Here is a 23,700-nt window from a genome sequence, read left to right as displayed (position 1 = left end):
ATATTATTTGTCTTGTTGCTTGTATGGATGTTTATTGTATTTTTAATTGTATTTCTTGTGTTTTTATTCTGTAAGGTGACCTTGGGTGTCGTGAAAGGCGCCTCCAAATAAAATGAATTATTATTATTATTATTATCTATCCAGCTGACTCACACCCACACGCGTAGTATTTACTGTATATATACCGTTCCTGATTGTGGTTAGTGGCTTCAAAATAAGGCATTGTACAAAAATATGACAATTCATACTATCAATAACAATAATTAGAAATAAGGGCCCCCTCTTACAGTAAACCGGTCTACACCACTAAGATGTAAATAAAAGACTGCTTTATTTGCGGAAATATGGCACATCAACAAGCAGACACGTTAACAGTCTGTCTGGACCCAGCAAAAAGACACACAGGACGAGACACCGCTGGCAGGCACTGTTCACAGACAGACAGACAGTCAGAGAGCGTTAGACGGGCACATACTTTTGTTTGTCTCGTGAGTCCCTGTTTTTGATGCGGTTGGTGCGGTTGGTAGTTTGGATAGAGTGTACCGAGGAGCTCTTTTTGCTTGAAGAATGGGAAGAGTGAGACGAGTGGGAAAGGCTGGTTCGAGACTGGCCGGCATTGTGGTCAAACTGCATCAGGCAGAATATCAGGTCTGAGGGCACCAGCTCAAACGCGTACGGTGGGTTGGTTATGACGTACCTGGGGAGAAACCAAGCAGAAGGAAGGTAAGTTCTAATCATAGCGTAAGAAGAGATTTTTTTTCTGTTCTGTCAATTCCAGATTTGGCACACTTAGGGCCAATCCCAATACACCCCCTACTTTCTACCACTAGCCCTACTCAATACCACTTCACCCTAAAAATGAAGCCACAGGCCTTAGGGCCATTGTAATCTTCCCTAGGGATTGGGACACCACTTGCTACGTCACTGCGTGGTTTACGTTCGGGTACGTAAGCACATACGTTTGCACAAACGTCACACCATATCAGGAAGCCCAGAGCTAAAAGCTGTTTTAATTTCCGCTGTAGCGCTGTTAATATGCCACTTTATTAAGTTTTAATATTTTTTCAGGCGTAAAAGTAACCGTTAAGATCCCCAACCTGGGCTCAGTTTATCCAAATAACGGCTGTTATTTGGATAAACGATGTTTTCGGGGATGAGAAGAGCCACCAGCGATTTATGGTTCGGCTTTAAATCGACGCAGAGCCTACGGCGTAGGGTCTGCGTTGGTGTAACGCGGGACCATAAATCAGCCTTTATTCTGGCGAGATCTGAAGATACAACGCAACAACGACCAAGCGAGTGATTATGTACATTCACTGAGTGAATATTATGAAAGTAAAATATATATTTCAGAGTTAGCCTAGAAAATGCAATCAAAACGCATTTTTATGCAGAAACTAACTCAAAATATTAATTTTATTCACTAAAAATGAGAAAATGTCCGCCATGTTTTTTTGTTTGATTCAGTCTGCAAATGATGATGTAAAGCATTCTGGGAAATTTTTCTGGCCCTAGATTCATACACACTACCCCTCGTTATGGCCACTACCCCTACATGCAAAGAGGAATTGGGACACCACTACCCTCACGGGAACACGCAAAATTTAGGGGTAGGGCTGAAAAGTAGGACTAGGGGGGGGATTGGGACTGGCCCTTAGGTGCCAGGACATCCACTCACCGTTTGGTACACTGACTTTGTGTGTTTAGGTGTGCATCTCGTAGCCGATAGATGCCAAAACACAACATATTGTATGTTTTCAGGGCCTTACAAAAGAGGTCACCATAACAGCCTCCATCCTGCAAAACAGCAACACAAAACAGACAGTGGCAGCAGTTCTTTGTCACGTTCAGAGTGAATCAAGACTCAGTTCATAACAGCAGCCTGCAGTGGACGCTGACACAAACTGCGTGCTGGAGCGTTGGCGGGAAATGTTGTCATTGTAAGCTGGAAGGAACCGGGTGCTGCCAAGGCACATCACCTGCATAAGTACGGTTACACTAATGCGTCTGTCACTGCCCCGGGGATCACTGCTTGGTGGTGATGTCAGAAAATAAAGGGAAGAGAGAAGCTCTAATTTCAAAGTAAACGACACAATCGGCAAATTCACCGAGAAAAAAGAGGAGCCCGCTGATGCTTCGCCTTGTAGATAACTTTTTCATTACTTTTTTTCATAAATTCCACTTTTTTAAAGTCTTTTTTTAAATAATTACTGACAACCTGAAAAACAAATGGACATCAAACAGAAGTGAATTGTTTGATGTTCTTGAAAAGGAATCAACTAAAGGCCGTTGCACAGAAGACCCTTTTTTTTTTTTTACATATATTTAGCATTAATAATTTTTTTGAACCTTTATCAACTCACCGCAGGCTTTCACATCAATAATGTAATGTTGCTGGATGTTAATGTGCTTTTTTTGCTGGGGAGGGAGGATCAAATACAAGTCGATTTTTCCAAAGTTTCACTTTCACAAAGTTTTCACACATTTGACCGATCACAACTGATCAATGTGGACAACATCGCGGAAACAAACTTACCTTTCGGATCGCTTGAATTAATAAATGAATGAATGAAATTAAAACATACTACACACAAACACACAGCGATTTACAAACTATTAGGACTTTGAGAAGAAGGAAAAAAAAAGGTTTTTTTGTTCAGGCCAGCAGCTACTTCAGGTCAACCAGCTCTCTCAAATGAATCTTCCTCTTTCAGCTTGGAGCTATGTGTCACAGCAGATCTATCTATCAAGCATCCTGTAGTACGTTTTCAAGAGACTGTTGAACTGTTAATTTCTTCTTCTTTTGTCAGTAAAATGATGCTTAGAATTTTTTTCAAAAACGTAAAAATTCTTTGCAAATTTACATCGCCTTTAATTAGAAATGGCAGGCCCAATGATGTTTTGCCTCATAATTATTCACAATTTTGTTCTATTTATTCACTTCATTTTTAATGTGTAATTTTTTTCTTGGAAGATAATTTTCTAATTAATTTTAAAAGATGAGTATTAATCTATGTTTTAAACAAGGTGACATCATACAGTTTCATATTGTGCCACTGACTTCTCGTAGCGATGCGTAAACATTCTAGAAACTAAGTCAGTACTTGACTCTTTGATCAGAACCCCTGCGTCTTATCTCCACTAGAACCAACCTTATTAGTCAACCCAATCAGTCTCCATCTCTTCCACCACTGGCAGTTTCCATAATAGAATAAGACAGCGATGGCCTTGACCCTTAAGCGACAGGGCCACTCACTTACCCCGAGGTCAGCAAAGGGCCCGTCGTACAGCGCCAGCTGTGCCACGCGACACCTGTCCCTGTTCGCCAGCGTCTGCGGTGTGCTGTAGCCACCTCTCAACGCGTTCTCCTCTGCCAACAGCCCCTCCAGCTCCGGTGTCGCCCCGCCTGTTACCAGCGTCCGGATTAAGGTGAGTATATTGTCATTGAAGTATGTCTAAAGGAATGAACAAAGAGAGGGTAAATCCATGAGAAAACGCCGCCACGGTTGCTTATCACAATGCTGGTCAGATTGAATATATCTGGCATTCTGATCTAATCCCTGCAGTATATAATCCCACTGTCAGTGTGGAGAATCTGCTTAGAGCAGGTTCTTCTTTCTAATACCTTCCAGTTATTGGTTTACTGATTTTAATAAGGGGGAAATGTCTGTCCTTTTCCTTGCACTGCAGTATCTTGTCTCCCCCTGCTTGCGCAGCAAAGTGACATCTCCCTTGGCTGTTGACAGCACTATTGACTAAGATGATGGATGAGGGCTGTCCATTAGGTAGCATTACCTTTGTCTACTCTGAAGCCCTCTTGAAGGCAGCTTTGTTCTTACCTTACTCAAACTGAAAGGCAGACAGATGAAGCCATCATACATACGTGTTCAAGCCTTGTCATTCACCTTTCTTTCCCTTCCAGGTCTTGTGGAGACACTCTTTGTGCTGAGTAGGGTTGCAAAATTCCAGGAATTTTCAAAGTTGGAAACTTTCCATGGGAATTAACGGGAATATATGGGAATTAACGGGAATTAACGGGAATAAATAAGAAATTTACAGAATTGAAGGTTGGCCCTTAACAGGGAACTTAAATATAGTTGGGGGAAATATATTGTAGCATAGTCTTGGCTAAAACAACCAGATTTAATGCAAATACACTCCTCAATCACGTGCACAGGTGATTTCTTGAAGCCTGGAGGCCACACATTTGAGTTCAAAGCACAAGACTATTGAAGCCACACATTGGAGCCCATGGACTATATAAAGTCAAGTAAGTTTTGATAATATTATGGGGTAAATATATTTGATCTATAATGGTATTAATGTTTAACTTGGAAATATTAAATAAAAATGTATTAACACAGTAGCTAGCTAGCTGGTAAGTTAGGTGCTAATGTTTGGATATGATACAGTTTGTTTAAATTACCCCCAATTTCCAGTTAATTCCCATAAATTCCCAATAATTCCCATAAATTCCCATAATTCCCATGGAAAGTTTCCAATTTGGAATATTTCCAAAATTCCCCAGCTTAACTTCCCATGGAAAGTTTCCAGAAAGTTTCCGGAAATTTACCGGAAATTTTCCACCCCTTTGCAACCCTAGTGCTGAGTATTTCATACCACCACTTTTATCAATAAAGGCACCACATTGGCAGACCTGTCTGACTTACCGCACTCATTAAGGAGTCCAACACGCTGACCGCAAACGCTGTCCCGCAGGCGAAAGGCTGAGTGAGGTATAGCTCCGTGTCTGGGTCGTCGTCATCATCTTGGTCCAAGAACTGAACGTTGGAGTCATTTACTATGGGATGGGGTTAAACATGCATTTCATCACTCGTTGAGATCCAGCGTGTTTGTTCGCTTGTACACTAAAGCCAGACCTCATGGAACTGCTTTTGATTTGAAAAAGCATGGATCAGGCAAACACTCAGTGAAAAAGGAGGACACAAGAGTGCAGTGTGCACAACAGGCAGTAGCTTCAGATATGGACTGTATTATGAATACCTACGCTTCAGTGCTTTGACATATTCAGTCAAATTTGTGATCAAAATTTGCACAAAATGTTTATCTCTTGCTTTTACTGAAATGACACAGTGTCTCTTATTTGTATTGAGCCATGTGGCCAAACTTGCCTCTGCCACACTCCATATCCAGGCCATTCATGCACACTTACAGTATGACACAATGCATATTGCAAAAGTTCCAGGCCTAAATTGAAATCCCTCCTAAGGTCAGTGTAAGCAACTCCAATATGTCATTGTTTGTCTTGTAAATCCAAGACAGAACTTCCAATTACTTGTGCTTGGCTGTCAGGTCAAATGAAAGTATCTCATTGCCCCAGAATCTTCTTTAAAAGATGTCTTTGGGCACAGAAACACATGCAGCGGCTGGAAGAAAGTAATGATGTAAAATTTAGTTGGAGAACTGCTCGTGCTGTGAGGACAGAAATAAATGCCAGTCATATCGACAGGGAAGAGATGAAAGAAGGGCATGGGCCAGAGAATGTGATCCAACAGAAGATGCTATGAAAACAGCCACAAGGACTTCTGAGGGATCAAAGGTGCTGTAATTCTTAGAAAGAAAAAAAAAGAAAGAAAAGGGAGAAATTTTGCTTTGAGATAAAGGGCCAAAACAAGACAGGCAATTTCAACCAGAACCAAGAGTAAAAATGTGCTCAAAGTGATGCCATGGGAATGGGCTGAGCCTCTTGTGCAGCAAGAGAAATCAAAAGAAAGCTGATATGGAGGCAGCGGCAGTTACAACACTGCAGTATAGGACAGAGGTAATTCTTACCCAGCTCAGTTATCATTTGTATGCTGGTCCCACTGCTTTTATCCTGACTGAATGAAATCACAGGCAGTTTTTTGCCTTGCTTTGCTAATGGCGCTAGACAAGTGTTGAGAAAAACAGTTACTGGTATATGTCAACAAGGGGCACACACACAGAAAAACTCCACTGTTAGTATCGTCTGCCAAGCATTTAGAGCATTTAATAGCAGAAAAATTGTATTTTCTAGTCCATTTACAGCTATTTAACAGATTAAGAAAAAAAAACAAAAGAAAACGTGTTAGAAGTCCCACCTAGCTCTGTTATGATGGGAATATTTGCTCCGGTGGTGACGGAGGTCTGCCTTACTAATCCATGGACCGGGCTGTTCTCCGGAGAAGATCTATCCATCCCTGGTGGCGTAAAGCCTTAATGGACACAAATAACAGAAGGCACATCTGTTAATGCAATATTGGATACTTCATTACAGCTTACAGTCAGGCATATCAGCAGAAATAACAGGCCGGGGCTCCTCCATCCATCCTCAGCCGCTGCTAAGTGTGCAGTATTGCTGTATTGTTGTAAAGGACTAATATTCTATATATAATAGATGTGATACACAGCTCATTTTGTTTCCCTGTGCGTGTGTGTGTGTGTGTGTGTGTGTGTGTGTGTGTACATGTGTTTGTGTGTGTGTGCAGGGAGACGGAAACCTTTCACACACACACAAACACATAAAAAAGCATGTACAGCATGGAGCCATGAAAGAGAAAATAAATGATGCAAGATTGAATTCAAATTGACTTGACATTGCTTGCTTTCCTTAGACTGACAAGTAAGCACATTAAATCAGTGATGCTGTATGTATTATACATAGGCCATGTTTTGACATCCATCACTTACTGCTGACTAAGGCAAATATGAGGTCATACATGTATTAGAAGAATAATGAAATTGGCAGGGATTTTTTTTATTATTTTTTTATCTCCTGAAGTCAAAAGGTTTCCAAAAGCATCTTTCTTAATGCCAAACGATGGACATAACTGTGGACCGTCTGACAGTGTCCGAGTGACTTCAGCTGCTATCAAGAAACATGCAATATCTATAAGGTGAAAATGCATTGATAGTTCGAGAAGTCTCCCCAAATAATCAAAACTACAATCGCGAATGCCAGGAGAGGTTTTCATGCCAGCGCCTTGCACGCGCCCACCAATGACGGATTATGCGGAAACCAGTTGTTGCAGTAACCTGAGGAATAGTCAGTGGGGTTTACTGTCAAACGCGGCAACAACAGGTCAGCCAGGCAGCACTCGGTGAGGAATATCTTCTGTGCCAGGGACTTGTCCCTTGCAGGCAGTGCAGTGAACTATGATAGGGCATTTCTTACCTTGAGAATTGGCCTGCAAGACCCTGATGCTGTCGTCAAATTGCATGGATTTGATGTTGAGTGACGCCAGAATGCATTCTTTGTCCTGCAGTGATGCATCGTCAATATTGTTCTGATTGGCTGACAGAATGACACACATGTCGCAGAGGTTGATGTTGACAGCCCTCAGATCTGCTCGGCTCAACGGCGTGCCCTTTGAGAAAACGTGAAGGAGAGACTTTGTTATCTCACCTATGCCATCCAAGAGATAAGGAGTTATTTTGGCTTTATTAACTTCTTGCACCGCATGTGCAATGCCTTAAACATGTTGTTAAGATTAAACTTGACTGAAATAACTGGTTGGACAATGATCTGTTTATCCATCTCAATCCATGATCGATACCCACTTCTTCCTGATAAGGGTCACAAGGGTCGGCGGGAGCTTCTCACAGCTCTTTTTAAGCAGAAAGGTGTTGAGTAATGATCCATGTGTTGATATCATCCTTTCTTATGCCTCAAGTTTACTAAAAAGACGTTTAGCTAAATTCTTTGCAAGTCTAACTTTAAAACTGGTGGAACATTGATAGTTTCAAAGTTTTAAGGTCACTCGGTGCAAACATTTTGCGTCACATTGTAGGCCACCCACTTCTTAACGTCTCAAAAAGAGTGACATGTTTTCATCTGAGCATGTTTGCATGAATACATATAAACATTTAAATAGGTTGACTTCTCTCAACTTACCGGCAGAATGGAAACTTTGGGGAAGTTATGCAGAGTTTCCCACTCCCGCTTCAGATACTCAAGGGAACCGACGAACACAATGTGCTTGAGTTCGTGGTAGTGAAAGTTGCTCGCCCTCAGAGGCATCACAAAGTTTCGGAGACCGATCAAGGCTGATTTCACGTCTCCAAATATGCACACGACCACATGGCCACTCAAAACAGTCATGGCCGCCTCACTCCGGGTCTTAGAGGGAAAGAAAGTAATGGGGGGGAAAAAAAGGAAGTTTATGACAGGAATTTGGCATTAATGGTCTTTTTAGCAAATGTTAGTGCTTTCTCCTTTTTCACTCAGCCTGCTCACCCTGTAAAATATATCATGTGATTGCTGACAGCAATAGACGATGAAGGTAATTTGAAAAATGGCATATGTACTAGAACAAGAAATGTTCTATGTTCAGGGCCTCTGTACAGCAAAATGACATGTCAAACACCTCATTACGGAGTGTTTAAGTGCCCTGTCAACCTTTGAGGCTGCGTTGTGGCAAGACGCATCTGTCACCACCGAGAAGAGTAGGGTGTCAAGGACAAATGACGTGTTCTGGAAGAAGCAGCAGGACCCACCAGGATGACTTTCTCGATGTCTTTGGATGGACACCAGTGAAACATCCCGGTGGAGTCGTATTTTTTTACGTTCTCGTCCATGCTTTCAATCTGCTCGCTGCCCGGAATCAGGAGTGGGTCATGTCTAATTGGACAAAAAAGACAAGAGGGAGGAGATGACAGAAAATCACCACACTCTGATATTGACATTGATAAGTTTACTTTCATTTCATTTCAAGACCACGGCAAATTGCTTGCTTTCGCATACATTTGAAAAAATAGAGTTCAAAACAAGTAGCTTGTACTCAACAAGCTAGTCTCCTCTTTTCTAACTGCTGTCAGAGGCCATTTGTAGGGATGCCAACAAAGCTGCCATGTCATCAAGCAGCGTGCCATCAGCAGCAGCAACCAGGCGGAAGGAGACGGCAGCAACACACCATGTTGACTGGCACGAGCAAGGAGATGCAATTACGCCCCCTTACCGCATACAACCTTTGATGCACTGTACTTCACGGTAAAAGCTTTAACATGCCACACTTTAAATATTTTAGCAATTTGCCCCACCATATTTGCTTTCCAAAGTGAAGGGTATTAAAATTTAAACACACCAACAGAACTATATAAGCTAATATCGCTGAGCATAGCGGCGAGCTTCCACCTAACGCACACGACTGGTAAAGAGGTCTTACCACGTGAGCGGTTGGACTGCAGATACAGTATATTAGTGAGAGTGAAGAGATGTTTGGATATCCCAGATATTCTTGATCCCGTATGATCTGCTCCCTCTTAGTGTGAAGATACTACATCAATAGTTACTGGTCAAAGTTGACATTTTAATATTTTTTAAGTATTTATATAAATATAACCAAAATTATGACTATTTCAATCTACGGGATGTGATCTGTGTGAATGTGTTTCTGCTGTTATAGATGATGTGTCACAAAATCTAACAAGTAATGCATGAGAATGTTTTTTAAAAATCAGATTAAATACAGTTTGCTTTGAATCATTGATTTAAATGTAAAATGATGACATATTGTGATCTATAATCAAAACATGATTCCAACCATTTTGTTGTAACAACCGATGTGAAGTATGAGATTCACCAATCTATCAGACCTGGAAGCTTTGAATGGAAGTGCACAAAGTCAAAAGTTAAAGTTAAAAAAGATGATGATTTTGGCTCGGTACAAAACATACCAAACTAATTGTAACAGGGCGGCGGTGGGTTTTATATGATGACTCATGCATAAGCGACTCAAAACAATGTCCTGTGCTCTGAGTTATCTCAGATTCGGATCGTCGTTAAATATGCTCTATTCTGACAACCCAGTCAGCTAGACCTCTGTCTGTGCTCTCAGAACCTTTATAATACTTTAAGACTTCTTAAAAGAATGCCACCTTAAGTAACATGTTAAGTATGCATGAAAGTGTCAGCTGAAACTACCACCCCTCGGGCTGCAGGAGACTGAAGCCTAAAAAAAATGCCTTTGGGCTCATATACCCCGAGGCGAGACCTGGATGTCCTTTCAGGAAAAGCCGTACCTGGGGAAGGAAATGTCTTTTCTGGCACTTTCTACCCCATCAGACACCAATCTGTCGATGTGGGTCTAATCTTACAGGAAACAGAGCAGTTTGTACACGCACTAAAGTCTGTACATCAGTGAGGGGGATCATTATCTTCTGAAAAATATATGTTCTCTCTTCAATGGAGGCATACAGTAGCTGTATCAGTATCAACTAGGGATGGGCGGTATGGACTAAAAAATGTATCACGATCATTTCTGGCATTTATCCCGATAACGATAAAAATGACGATAAAAAAAATACCAATTCAACTCCACCTGCCATGTTTGTCATCAATGGGAATTTATCTTTCTTTCTTTCTTTCTTTCTTTCTTTCTTTCTTTCTTTCTTTCTTTCTTTCTTTCTTTCTTTCTTTCTTTCTTTCTTTCTTTCTTTCTTTCTTTCTTTCTTTCTTTCTTTCTTTCCTTCCTTCCTTCCTTCCTTCCTTCCTTCCTTCTTTCCTCCTGCTCTCTCCTTCCTTCTTCCCTTCCTCTTTTCTCCCTTCCTTCCTTCTTTCCTTGTTTTCTCCCTCCCTTCCTTCTTTCCTTGTTTTCTCCCTTCCTTCCTTCCTTCCTTCCTTCCTTCCTTCCTTCCTTCCTTCCTTCTTTTTTCCCTTCCTTTCCTCCTGCTCTTTCCTTCCTTCTTCCCTTCCTCTTTTCTCCCTTCCTTCCTCCTTTCCTTGTTTTATCCCTTCCTTCTCCCCTTTCCTTCCTTCCTTCCTTCCTTCCTTCCTTCCTTCCTTCCTTCCTTCCTTCCTTCCTTCCTTCCTTCCTTCCCCTTCCCTCTTTCCTCCTGCTCTCTCCTTCTTCCCTTCCTCTTTTCTCCCTTCCTTCCTTCCTTCCTTCTTTCCTTGTTTTCTCCCTTCCTTCCTTCCTTCCTTCCTTCCTTCCTTCCTTCCTTCCTTCCTTCCTTCCTTCCTTCCTTCCTTCCTTCCTTCCTTCCTTCCTTCCTTCCTTCCAAAAATCAGTTTTACACAAAAACATCATCAACAGGAATTTATCGTTTTTACCGCAACATGACAAATTCTTATCGTGAGGAATTTTTTGACGGTATATCGTGAACGGTAAAATATCGCCCATTCCTAGTATCAACACATGTATCCAGGTCAGGACCCACCCAAAAACAGAAATACATCAAAATAGCCGTAAATTGTGAAGCTAAAAGCCGGAAACGGACCCACAATCACCGCTGTGGCCGGGTTCTACTGTATCAGCGTCTGCTGAGACTAAAATGTAAGTTCCAATAACAGTGAAGGCATTTAGAGGTTTAACACCTTGGCTAAATATTTCATCAAAAGTCAAATGTTTCACCACTCACTCATTTGAGCCGCTGTCACTTCAGTTCGTCCTTGTGGAGATGACTGGTGAGGCAGAGCTCTGCCAGGATAGCTATCGCTCACTGTCAGCCATGACAGCCTGTCACTATCCTACACCGCCAATTGCCTCAGCACTGCTGTAGCAGACATGGCATGTATGTCAAGGCGCTTGGATGTGACCAAATGTGTTTTGACATCCCACAGTTAGATGTGTCTTATAACCCATCAAGGAGCCTGTGGAAATGGTGTTAATATCAATGAGGTCATCACTGCTGAGCTCCAGACAGGACGTGTTGGTTTGCTGGAACTAGACATGAAACTATGTTCTGGAAACAGCTTTTGTGAAGCACTGACGGCTGCCATATCTGCAAACTTCTTAAATATCCAAACTGATCTGCGTCATCATAATTCACTACTTTAATTTCATTACGACCGATTCAACGAAACGTCAAACATGGTGACTGCGGAGCATGAGGCCAGGTGTCTTCTAGGAGTGCAATGACAGCTGAGAAAGACATAAAGTAGAAAGCAAACATGCACAATTATGCAGATCCTCTGTTTCAGCATCACTGCACTGGTTTCTAAGGCTTAGACACACACTGAGTGCTGGAAAAGTCTTTGAAAACCCACCCATCATGCAAACTGACAAAGGCTTGCTTTTCAAAAACCCACAACCAATCTGTTGATCATTACTTATTTACAAAGGCCTTGAGGCCGCAGGTTCTATAAAAACACATTTGATATAGTATACACCCAGATGTTTTTTTTGTTGGGGTTTTTTTTTTTTTTTTTTTGCCCCCTCTGCTTGTTGCCGTGAAGTATCCCTTAGGCTACCACAGCGGATCACTCTCCGGCGTGTAGGCAGCAGGCGCTGAATGGAATACCACATCCACCTGTGCTGCAGTATATCGGCGTAGCAAGTAGATGGATCGGTTTGGTGGGTTGATATTTAGCTGATGGCTATTGCACTAGAAAAGCCTGGTTTTGTTACCCGAGAGGCTGGAAATCACCTGCAGCGATTCAACTTGAGCCCCACTTTGAAGCAAATCAAAAAGGGCAAACGCCCACCTGTAAAAAAACGGAGGCTGTACATCAAAGGAAATGCTAACCTATGCATATAAACACTTCTCTTTATAGTACAAAAAAAGTCACTTTAATAACTCACTGCACATTGCTGATCTGTAGCGTTAAGTTACAGTATTAAATATTACAGGCTTGACTTTCAAATGCCAAACAAACACGAGCCATATTCACAAAGGGATCATAAAGTCATCCGTCAGTTTTAATTACGTTACATGTGTTCAACTCATCTTTCCATATTGTACATCAGGGTGAGGGTCCTCCTTGTTATATGGCCTCCTTAAAACATGCACTTAATGACGACGACTATTACTATTATCATCTGTAATGCACTCTTGTTGAATAACAGCATTATCTCCAGTCAAGATCAATAAGCACTGATTTAATTTCACGAGACAAGATAAAAGCAAGGTAGCATTTGAATTCGCTTTTCATCGTGCTTATACATATCATCTGTGGCCTAACGTGCTGAAAAGACCTCAGAGGGATCTGACAATAGATGAATAGCCTTAGGCTAGTTATCCTTTAGAGCTTCTCTCAGTGCCTGGTGCTGTCATTAGTGCCAGGCCTGTTTAAGAGCTGCAGTCTCTGGGTGTCACATGAAACCTCATGGCATAGAGCACCTCTGCAAGTCTGACATGTTTTTCCATGAAAAGAGCGGCATAGAAAATGCTCTTCAAGATGTTCCGCCATAATACGCCGGTGTCCTACCTCATTAACTTGGGCGAGGAGTTGGGAGAGTTCCTCATGCCTCCGTTACGCTGCTTCTTTTTAGGCGACAGAGCTGACTGCTGGTCCTCTTCAACTGCAACAAAACGCAACCGTATGAGGGGGAATTGTGAGGAGCCGAGCCCACCACGACAACAGTGACAAGCAAACGGACATCACAGCAAAATATGAGGTCAAAAGGGGGTTGTGTGCAAGGGTTTTACACAGAGACAGAGTGAGTTGTGTGAACACGATGGAGAGGACAGGACAATTTAGTGTTCAGCAGACGTCATTCCAACATTAGGGTGATGCAGACAGGAAACATTAGCACATGACTCGCATGGCTGTGTATGGAGATGCACACATGCAAAGTTGTCGTCATCAACCATCATGCTAACTGCTGAGTTTAAGGTGGATTCCTCTACCTTTCTCTGGCACTCTAAGCCAGAGAACCGCTGTAATCCACATGTCTACAATTGCATCATTAGGATAATGAAGCACCGCTAATACCTTCAGAGCTACTGTATTACAACACTGTCATTCTTTTTATTCCTTGTTAGTACAAAGTTATTCATACCTAGCAGAGGACAATTTCTGTGATGCTAATAACTCACATTCTCATTTGGTTAATTTAATGATCTGTAAGTACCAAGGATCCGGCAATACAAAAGGAGGCTGAGTTTGTGCCAATATTGAACCCCGTCTCCGCTGCTGGTCTTTCTCGTCGTGGGAGCGTTGCCCTTGGCTCACATAATTAGGTTGGTCCTCATGCCAGAGTGATTTATGTACAGCTGAGAAGCCCCTCGGACACTGTCTTTATCACTTCACCGAACTGCACTGAGCTCTTCATTGGGAACGAAGGAGAGGTTTAACCCGCGGGTAAAGTAATCAGGCAAATATTTTTACAAGGCAATATCGCAGCAGAGGAAAAACAACTGCACGCCGTGACAGTTGCCAGTAAAATAAACACAGGCAGCAAAAACAGAGTTTCTCTAATAGCACTTTAACAGCCATCATTCAGTGGGGATAGCTTGTTAATGGTGGTGAAAAAGGCATTTGGGCATCTTTTTACTGATGAGTCAAGCTGTGAACATTTCTTTTTTTCTTTTTTTTTTCTCCAAATGTGAAACAACAGGAGGTTTTATTAAGATTAAACAAGTCCGAAAGATCACAGTCTCCCGCAACGTGGTTTTCAGCAATGATAGCGTGTCTGAAACCGTCACCAGAGTGAAAAAAGGTTGAAGCGCACGGTGACTCTCGTGGACAGAGATGCTCCAACACTTGGGCTCTTAACATCTTTCTCGGCCCGTTCAATATTTAATGTTTCACAGCTGACAGCTGCACACACTGGGTCATTAGTGAAGAATGCTACACATGCAACCACTCCAGGCTGACAAGCACATGCTTTGGATGTGCTGTTGTTGGTCACAGGCCTGACAAACGCAGCACGGCAAGAAGGGAGGGGGGGGCGGGGGCGTGTGGGACCTTACACTGCCTCTGACTCAGTGCGGCGTTATTGCCGTGACCGGGGTGGTATCTGTATTTCACCGGCAAGCTACGCGCCCTCTGGAGCCGGTTGGCCTCTTCTGCCCCCCCTGGTAGCCGGCTGACCTGGGCCAGGTCTCCGGAGCCCATTAGGCTCGGTTTCAGGGCGGAGGGATCAGCAGGGGACAATAAGCTTCCGTTGCGGTTGTTTACCAAAGGGATGGACACGGCAGCGCCTCCACCGCGGACCCCGCTAGGGACCTCTCCGGCTGAGTTCTGCTGCAATTTAGCTGACTTGTATTGATAAGCTGGCGGCCGGATTTGGGGGTTGTTGTTTACTGCTAAATGAAGAGGAGTCAAAATCAGCAGCTATACAAACCAAGACAAGTCTGCTTCATCTGTGTCAGCTCACCCAAATCACAAAAGCACTTTATGTTGCCTCTTAATGCTTTGATTTTATTCTTTTTTTTTATCTTGAGAAATTCGGAATAAGGTGCAGAGGTTTTGAGATGGTTGCCTTTGATTAGCATAAATATACACATTTCACTGCTATTTTGTTGGTTAGAGGCAGAGCAGTCAGACAGAAATGCAAAAATACATACCTATATACGTATCTGAAGAGGAAGCTTACAGCGTAACACAATAGTTTAGTGATTTCAGTGTGCCAAGACTTTAATTCTTCCAAGAGAAACACAAGTTAGGATTTGATTTGAACCGACTTCAGTCAGACTTGCAGTGTGTGTGTTAATAAAACATCTGGTGACTCTTATCATAATTAAAGGACAATCACCGGTTTCGGGGGATAATTCTTTGTGGCACAACAATGCTAATGGTTGAATAATTAAAAAAAGTCTCATTCTTATTTAACGCCACTTAACCACCTCATGTAGCCACCAAAGAAATGTTCGATTTGACATTTACTTTGATATTTATAACAAACATGAATTAATAAACATGCTTTCAGGTGTTTCAGCAATAGTTGCGCCACAAGAACAAGGAGGTGACAATGTGTATTAACAGCCGCAAGCTGCCATGTGCCTCTCACGTCTGAAGGGGACGCGGGGGTTTGAATTCAGCTTCTGTAATAAAGGAGGTAAGACTGGTGAAGATGAAACAGAAGAGGCACGCATCTTTAGTTAAGACAATGTCTGGGAGCTAAAACTGGAGAAGAGAGAGACGATTATTTCAGCAGTCAGCTGTCTAGCAAATTATCCTCCCTGTTTCAGACCTCCAATATTCATCTGCCCAATGTCAAACGTTCACAGCACTTCTCCGGGACAACACAACGTGGCAGATCCGCTGCCTATCACAGCTCCTGCTGAGCTGGTCGACACCGGCTGGGCGGCGGGAAGTAGAACTGACGAAGCGTTAGCTCAGTTCTTCCTTTATTTAAAACATTTGATGCCTATGGTCTAAATTTCAAAGCTGAACTGCTACTATACTGCAACTCCCTCCGTGTATTTACTTTGCATCTACATTTCTGCTGCGTTTTTTAACTCCTCTGTGATTTAACGCCTCTTCGCTCACAGTGAAGCTGTAGCACCATCTACTGTCGATCCGTCACTCATCTCCAACACAAAGAAACGTATTTTTTTAGTGTTTTTTTTTTGCATGTGAAACACGGCGATGGGTGATGACAAACTCAGCAGTGAAATACGGCGGGTTAGAGACAGTCCAAGTGGGGATGGCTGACGATGCACAAATGAAAGTGTTAAGAGAAAAGTGACCACAGAGAAAGAGTGGAAATCAAAACTTACTTGATTTGATATATCCATTATAGCTACTTTTAGCTGAGAAAAGATGCAGAGACGGATGACAGGTTACAGGGAGAAAGAGATCGCAATGAAAGCAAATTAGAAATGACAACAGTGAACTGAAGGCAGGGGGGTTTCTCTTTTTTAGGCGCTGAAAAAAATAAGTGCTTGTTGAAGAAAAAGGAGGTGTGAGCAATGAGAATTAAAACATGTCAGTTGGGTGTATGATTATCAGCGATGTGGTCGGTAACTTCAGACAGTGAGTCTTGGTCAATGTCTCATAACACATTTGACACAGCAAAAAGAAGACTAGTAAATGAAACTAAGTTAATCATGTTTAAAGATTGAAAGATCGAAATAGATTACTATTATTTTGATTTGTAATCAAAATGACAGTTATGGTATTAGTCGTTCTGATCTTTTGGGCCTTAAATGTCAGAAATCTCCATCCTATCTCTTCATGGAGCTTGTTGAGTCCTTTTAACACTTTAATTTTAAACATTTCCACTTTACTTAGATGAAGAAAGACTGTTGAGCTGAAAGTGAAGAAATGATTAAATTGTCAAAATAATTGGAGTGCATTTGATTAGTTGAGTAGTAATTTCTGTTCTCTATCAGGGAAACTGTCACTTTAGCAGCTCTGAATGATCATATTACAATACTAAGTGCGTCCATAAGAGTTTTACATTAGATAACTGGATGGACTTTGCTGTGGAAAGCGCTGAATGGTGCTCATGACAAGACCTACATGTACAGTGGGTTTTGGTCTTAAGTGTTTATTTTCCTGCTTTTCCTAGAATCTGCGTCCCATTCCTCAGCCCTGCTTGCCAAAAAAACCTGCGTGGACGCAAGTAACTTTGTGTGAGTCACGTTTTGGATCCTTGAATCCCACACTTGCTCATTAGTGACTTATTCCAACCCCTTGTTCGCAATAAAGGTCATGAATTGAGCTTGAGGCAGGACAGTGACAGCGATGTTCAAACAGGGACCTTGCTGGTCCTGGCATCTGTCGCCTGCAATCGGAGGGCGCAAGCAGAGTCACAGGACTAACAGGCTAGCATCTGTCCCGCAACGAGAGGAAAGCAGAGGGGCGGGGGCACTCTGCTGCCTGGTGGTTAAGAACTGTCAGGCTGAGTTTCATGACAACCGGTAGCACTCCAAAAATGAAAATGCAAACATAATTTCCATGTCAGGCCTTATAAGGCCCCGCTCCGTGCGTCCCCCGCACCGTGTTGACAGCGAGTCTGGAGCTATGCTCGAGCTCAGCTAGCCAGGCGAAGCTCACAACACACAACCCTGGAAGACATGTCGAGGGGTGGAAACGCCCAGAGATGCTCTGCTACGCACAGAATGGTCTTTGATCCAGAGATATTCGCTAAAACTGCATGACAGTCTACAATGTTTTCCAGCAAATTGTATCAACGCTGTGCAAGCTCAGACACATTCTTCATGCCTGCTGCGATACATCAGTGCAAAACCCTCTGGCTTTAAAGGGAAATCCCACTTGAATTAAGAATTTCTGTGGAACTCAGTTCAGTTCAAATCAGTTTTTAAAAATACAATGCGATAAAGCTTTGCAGCACTTTTCCTATGACCACTTATTCCTCCTAAAATCTATCTCTATTGTGCCTCTAAATTCCAGCTACTGCACAATTTAATAACTGTTAGAAAACTTGACACCAGAAACGAAATCCCATAACGTCTCCAGCGAACGGAGCGCTTTCTTTTCTGCTGAAAGTGTTGCAGATCTTCCTCCTGGCGCTTGTTTAAGCTTTCATTTTAACAAAATAAAACAACTAATTCCTTAAGCACAGTATGTCTTGTTAAAGAAAAAAGAAAAAAAAGCTACCCATTCAATCTATTTATGGAGTTCACTGTAGTGTTGTTCTTGAAAATGTGAATTTAGCAACTCCAAAGACATCAAGACACAGTAGGATTTATATCAGAACTAATTATTAGAGGTAATACAAACATATGCTCCTAAATGATCTAGAGTTTAAGTTTGCACTGGGATGTATTTATTTATTTTCTGCAGGGATGCATAGCTGCTTACTTTAATTTCTTATAAATATGCTGTTCAGCTCACAGGTGGGAGTATCCCTTTTCATATTGCAAAACCTTTGCAAAGGGATCTTTACATTAGATCAGAAACCATATTTCAATTTGACAAGAAACACAATAGACCAGCATGCATCACAATAACTTAAAACCTCCAAAAAGTAGCGACAGAGGGAAGAGCACCAGCTGACTGAACAAAATCATATGTCCACAGCAACATCTATATCCATCACAGGGACGACACAGCTGCGAGAGCTAAACAGCACACAAGCCGGAGACACGCTGCAGAGTTCACACAGTGCATGTAACAGACACCGAGGAGCAAATGTCAAGACGACAACTTACAGGCACGTAACGTGGCTGAGCAATCATTAACAGAGACAGCAGAGAGGGAGATGTCCCGTTGTGGGGAGTCCAAGTTACAACGCACATTAACCGGCATGCAAGACCAGTCCCTTTCAGAGCGGCCGCAATCAAAACAACATGCCAGTGTCATTTTCTTGAAGGAGGGCATCTTGGCTACAGTCATGGGTTCAGACGAGAGGAGAGGAAAGGCAGGTTAATGTTGAGGGTCGTTCTGGAGAAAGACTGGACAAAGGTAGACAGGGCACAGAGGAAGGTTGCTGCTGCTGGGATGAAAATGATCAACTTTGCCATGACAGTGTGGATATGTTAGAGTTGAGAAATAAATAAATAAATCTACTTTGTGTGCTTTATCCAGTTTAGGTCACTCCTGGGACGAGTGCAGGAAATGTCAGGTCATCCTGATTATCGTTACCAGCAGAAAACACAACACAAATCCCGACTTCCTGGTTTCAACCCCTCCCCTTAACATGACCCCTGCAAGCTTATGTTCCCTATGCCATGAGTTTTATATGAGTGAATATTAAGAAAATTATTTTTTACCACACTTAAATGTCTATATTTGTCACAACAGACAAGAGAACATCACCTTCTCCAGCAAAATCATTAAAGTAAATGAGGCAAAGTCATATAAAAACAGCTTGAATCAGTGAACACACTCAGAAAAGGCAAGAGGGAAAAATAACAGGCTCTAACAATTGGGAACTTACATAGAACTATTGATTTATCGAGTAGCAGGTACTATATAACACATTTGTTATTCGTTAAAAACATCCATTTTGTTAATGTTCTCAGAGGAAAGTATGCAGTTTGATTGACATCATTTCAGTATATTTGTGAAATGACCTGCTCCTTTTATCAACAGTTAAATGATCAACCTCATGTCTCATCCCGTTGACTTTAGCTGTTGCTCTTCTTGCATGGATGTTGTCATGGGCCACTGGGGACATCTAGTGGTGAGTTGTAGAAGTGCAGGTTCTGTCAATAATACTTGGAGGAGGATGCAAAATTACATTTTTTTTCAATTTTCCAAATTTTGAAAAATATCAAAATGTTATATGAATTCCAGATATAGCTTTTACATGTGTTGAGCTAATTGTTATGATTTCTGATTTTCTTTCAAATGTTTCCAAAGCGACATGCACACGATAACGAGGACGGATCCAGGCAGTACATGCAACATTTAAAATGCACTCAGACAGGTCGTATCATTTCGGGGCACAAGTAGGAGACTGTTTTCAGAAATGAAACAAATCATTGTTACTCACTATATATCACTATAATGGGATTAAAAAAAAAAGTGGCAAGTTCCCAAGCAGCAGGAAAAGAATACATCAAATGTGGAGGTTAGCTGTTAGTTGTCATGGTTTTACAACAGGACAAACCGAAGCAAATTCAAGTGGAGGGACAACAAAGGGATGTTTTTAAGGTCTGTAATCACATGATCCATTCAGGTACCTGTGGTGTTAACAGTCTATCTGAATGCCTGTTAACATCACAAACTGTCAGAACATGGACACAGTTAACACAGCTTTCTTTCAAAAGGGAAATCCAACAAATAGAACTGACATTTCAGCAGAATTCACACAGCTGGAGAAGACTCAATTCTTACTCTTCTGTTTATTTATATCAAATGGAACCATACCATCAATATCTTAAATCCACTCTTCGTAGGGATACCTTGTCTAACCACATGGGAGCATGCAGACCTGCTGCGTCGACAAAAAAGCCACAAATATACGTTTACGACTGACGACAGTCCTGCACATCTCGTACACTAGAAGTGCACTTTGTTGAGTGACATGAACTTTCCTGTGGCATGGTGCCCCCGTGTGGACAGGACTGGTATAGCTACATAGAGTCGCTTTAATGTCTTTAATGAACTTAAAATAATAATTATTATTAAAAAAAAAATCAGCAAATGACTCAAACAAGCAAAGATTTCAAAATACAATCCAGTTGGTTAAATGGCCCTCGTAAACGGACAGGTATTCATGTCACTGAAGAAACTTGGACCTCAGATAACTGACTCAGATACTGTGTGTATGCGAGATCACTTACATTTCTTGCATCCGCATTTCTTTATTCTTTTGGGATCAGTAATGTCATCGTGACAAGCCTTACAGTAAAACAGCGCCCTGTGGAAGAAAAACAACAATCCTATGTAAGATGTGATAATTACTGTACGTTAAAGGTGTCAGCTCTCCATGTGTCCGTCTGCTCATTTATGAGCAAGATACAAAAAAATAATAATAATAAAACACAGAACCAAATTTAATGATACACTTTTAGGTGGAGAAATAAAATGCCTGTGCTGATCTGGATTACATTTGTTAACAATTTAAAATACAGTTGTGGAAAAGGCAAGTGATCAAAGAATCCCTGAATGCAAGGGATGAATCTAAAACACATTAAAAACAGAAACCAGTATGTGGGTTGAAGATCTGTTCAGAAAACGTTCGTCAGCGACATTTGCTGGCAGTAATACAAAGCTAGCAGCAAAGGAAAATGTATTTATTTATTTTGTTCTGTTTATTGAATTCACTTCTTTCAATTCTCTGCCATCATATCTTCCAGGTATGGTAGCACCATGGTACCTGTCATGGGTTACTCTCATCCGTGCAAGCACCACAAATTCTCAGTTTTATATAGAGATTTTACAGATTCATATAGCGCCATCCAGGATTTTTCATAAAAAGATTTACTTATTTCAGCAATGCAATGCCAAACTATATTCTGCACATGTTACTAAAACCTTGTCCCTCTGTGGTCCTTCTGAGTCCACATACATGTAGTTTTCTATTTAAAATATATACAAATACAAAAGCAGAATTGTGCCTATTTGTTCTTGAATGAACTTGTACAAAAATAGACATGTGAGATCAATCAATTAAAATAAATAAAATGAAAAATGATTCAACTTTAATACACAGTCAAATATCAGGTCTTATTCGTTACCTCTTTACTTCTTTGGCATCACTGGCAATGAAAAAGCCCAAAGTCCCCTCTTGCATTTTCACATGGTTTCCAGGGTTGATCAGGGTACTGTGAAGATTCGTAGACCAAACATGTCACAGCAGAAAGCTCCATCACAGAGTTTACAAGGCTTTGCACTAATCGCCTGCAGCGGCGCATGCTGCCAAGAGCAGTTGTTGCAACTCATTTGGCAGGACAGGCTCTGCTTATTAAGCCAAGTTGATGAAAGCAGATAGCAGTGACACTTCAAAGAGTATAAATAAGAAAAAGGACGTTAGAAACACCGGTAAAACAAAGCTTGAGCTGTGCTCCAAGAAACCACATGCCAAGGAGCCCATTAATTTGTCAGAAAATACCCTGATGTCTGTAAATAAGCCATTGCGGATGTCAGTTTTCTCTCATTTTGTAAAGCATTTGTTTAGAGTCAAACAGTGAAAGATGATTTAAAGAAGCATTGGCACTGTAGGAAAGTACTGACAGGAAACACACGTGCTGGGAGATTCATGACAACTGATGTGAGCGTTTCCACTTACCTGCTTTCCCTTTGATCGGACTTGTACTCTATAGCAATCAGTAGTAACTTTAGCTTCACGTAGCAGAGTCTGAAACACAGAATAAGAACATAATTAGACAATAAATTGGTTCAATTTTGCAGTTTACTAATAATGATCTTCGAGTGCTGCTCTGATTTTATATTACTCAGACGTAAACAGTATTTTATCCCTCTATAATATACACTTGCAGTTCATATTAAAATAGGTCTTGAACACTTGACAGACTTTTATTAACACATAGACACTTGGAGACAGCGAAGGTGCAATGGCAGCCTTTGTTTCTGCTCGCAATCTTGATCATCAATCCTTTCTAAATTGTTGGTATGATTTCTTCATTGTATTTCAAAATGATTAAATTAACCTTTTGATTTAAGAGTAAATTACAACTAAACAAAATTATGATCAGTTAATTTGACATGCGATATCTCGAGATGGAACGACGAACAGTGAAAATGAGTAAAATGCTAATTGATACAACGTGTACATGATTTTCATCCAATAAAAGTTTTCCTCTTTACTTACTCGCAAATTGTTGGGAAGGATAAACCCACAAAGGCACTCGACAGGTATTCCGTGTACATCTCATTGGCTACTCCTTCAAGATAATACTTCTGCCACGTGTCTTCCTCGATCTACAACAGAGACATGTTTGCACTCTTGCAACAAGAACGACTGCAGGGACGCTCCTCCTCTTCCACTCATGTGTGCAGGTTTCATTTGGGCTGATCACAATCATCTATTCAGATTTTACTTTTGATCCTAATCCAGTGACGTTGTGTAGTTGAACCTTATGTGCTCACCTTAATGAAGGACCTCATGGAGAAAAGGTTGGCCAGCATGGTGGAGAGGCCTTGAGCCAGACAGCTTTGGGCGATGAAACCAAGCTTCAGCTCCGCGAGGCAAATGGCGTCATCTCCCTCTTTCCAGGCCCAGCTTGGAATGTTCAAAAGGTGGGCCTAAAGAGGAGACAAACATCATTTCTTTGTCATATATAGAAAGAAAATACATAAAATAAAATTTTGGTTTGAACTGACACAAACAAAGAGTCCAGTTAAAAAGGCCAAAAACAGCAGGACCGGGCTTGTAGGTGATGGGGTCAGCAAACTGATGAAAACAAACCTTGTTGTGATACTGCAACATTTGAGTGATAATTCTGATCTTTGGGTGGTAGTTCTTGATAGATATTACCCTGATGAATGACACAAAGGAAACAAAGAGAGATCATCTGCAACAGTTGCAAAAGCTTTTGCCGTCGGTTTTGTATTTCTTTGAATAAATCTTAGAGTCGGCCGTGCAGATGCCAAGCTCCTATTATACTCCTAACAAAGGGATGCTTAATATTTCCAAGCAAGAAAACGGTAATGTTCAGAATTTCTCTTCCAGTTCT

General features: G+C 41.5%; 1 protein-coding gene across 12 annotated transcripts in view; it reads right to left on the bottom strand.

Annotated features, from left to right (window-relative positions):
• LOC133419317 (calcium-activated potassium channel subunit alpha-1a-like) overlaps positions 1-23,700 on the bottom strand; it is a 118,627-nt gene that overhangs the window by 10,427 nt on the left and 84,500 nt on the right. For 5 of the 12 annotated variants that reach the window (XM_061708410.1, XM_061708411.1, XM_061708417.1 and 2 more), the window contains 17 exons: positions 23,433-23,502; positions 23,114-23,269; positions 22,836-22,945; positions 22,293-22,361; positions 21,742-21,828; positions 20,845-20,921; positions 16,366-16,398; positions 13,127-13,220; positions 8,476-8,599; positions 7,874-8,098; positions 7,154-7,346; positions 6,081-6,194; positions 5,794-5,886; positions 4,671-4,801; positions 3,261-3,455; positions 1,679-1,797; positions 476-697 (listed from right to left, as the gene is read on the bottom strand). In XM_061708410.1, the coding sequence (XP_061564394.1) occupies positions 476-697; positions 1,679-1,797; positions 3,261-3,455; positions 4,671-4,801; positions 5,794-5,886; positions 6,081-6,194; positions 7,154-7,346; positions 7,874-8,098; positions 8,476-8,599; positions 13,127-13,220; positions 16,366-16,398; positions 20,845-20,921; positions 21,742-21,828; positions 22,293-22,361; positions 22,836-22,945; positions 23,114-23,269; positions 23,433-23,502 (2,112 nt within the window). The remainder of the gene's footprint in view (positions 1-475; positions 698-1,678; positions 1,798-3,260; positions 3,456-4,670; positions 4,802-5,793; positions 5,887-6,080; positions 6,195-7,153; positions 7,347-7,873; positions 8,099-8,475; positions 8,600-13,126; positions 13,221-16,365; positions 16,399-20,844; positions 20,922-21,741; positions 21,829-22,292; positions 22,362-22,835; positions 22,946-23,113; positions 23,270-23,432; positions 23,503-23,700) is intronic. The other 7 variants (XM_061708415.1, XM_061708416.1, XM_061708419.1 and 4 more) reach the window with 3 other exon arrangements.

The sequence above is a fragment of the Cololabis saira genome, chromosome 19 (assembly GCF_033807715.1).
Source record: "Cololabis saira isolate AMF1-May2022 chromosome 19, fColSai1.1, whole genome shotgun sequence".
NCBI classification, from domain to species: Eukaryota; Metazoa; Chordata; class Actinopteri; order Beloniformes; family Belonidae; genus Cololabis; species Cololabis saira.
Note: the sequence above shows the minus strand (reverse complement) of the source record. Positions and strands in the feature narration are given on the sequence as shown.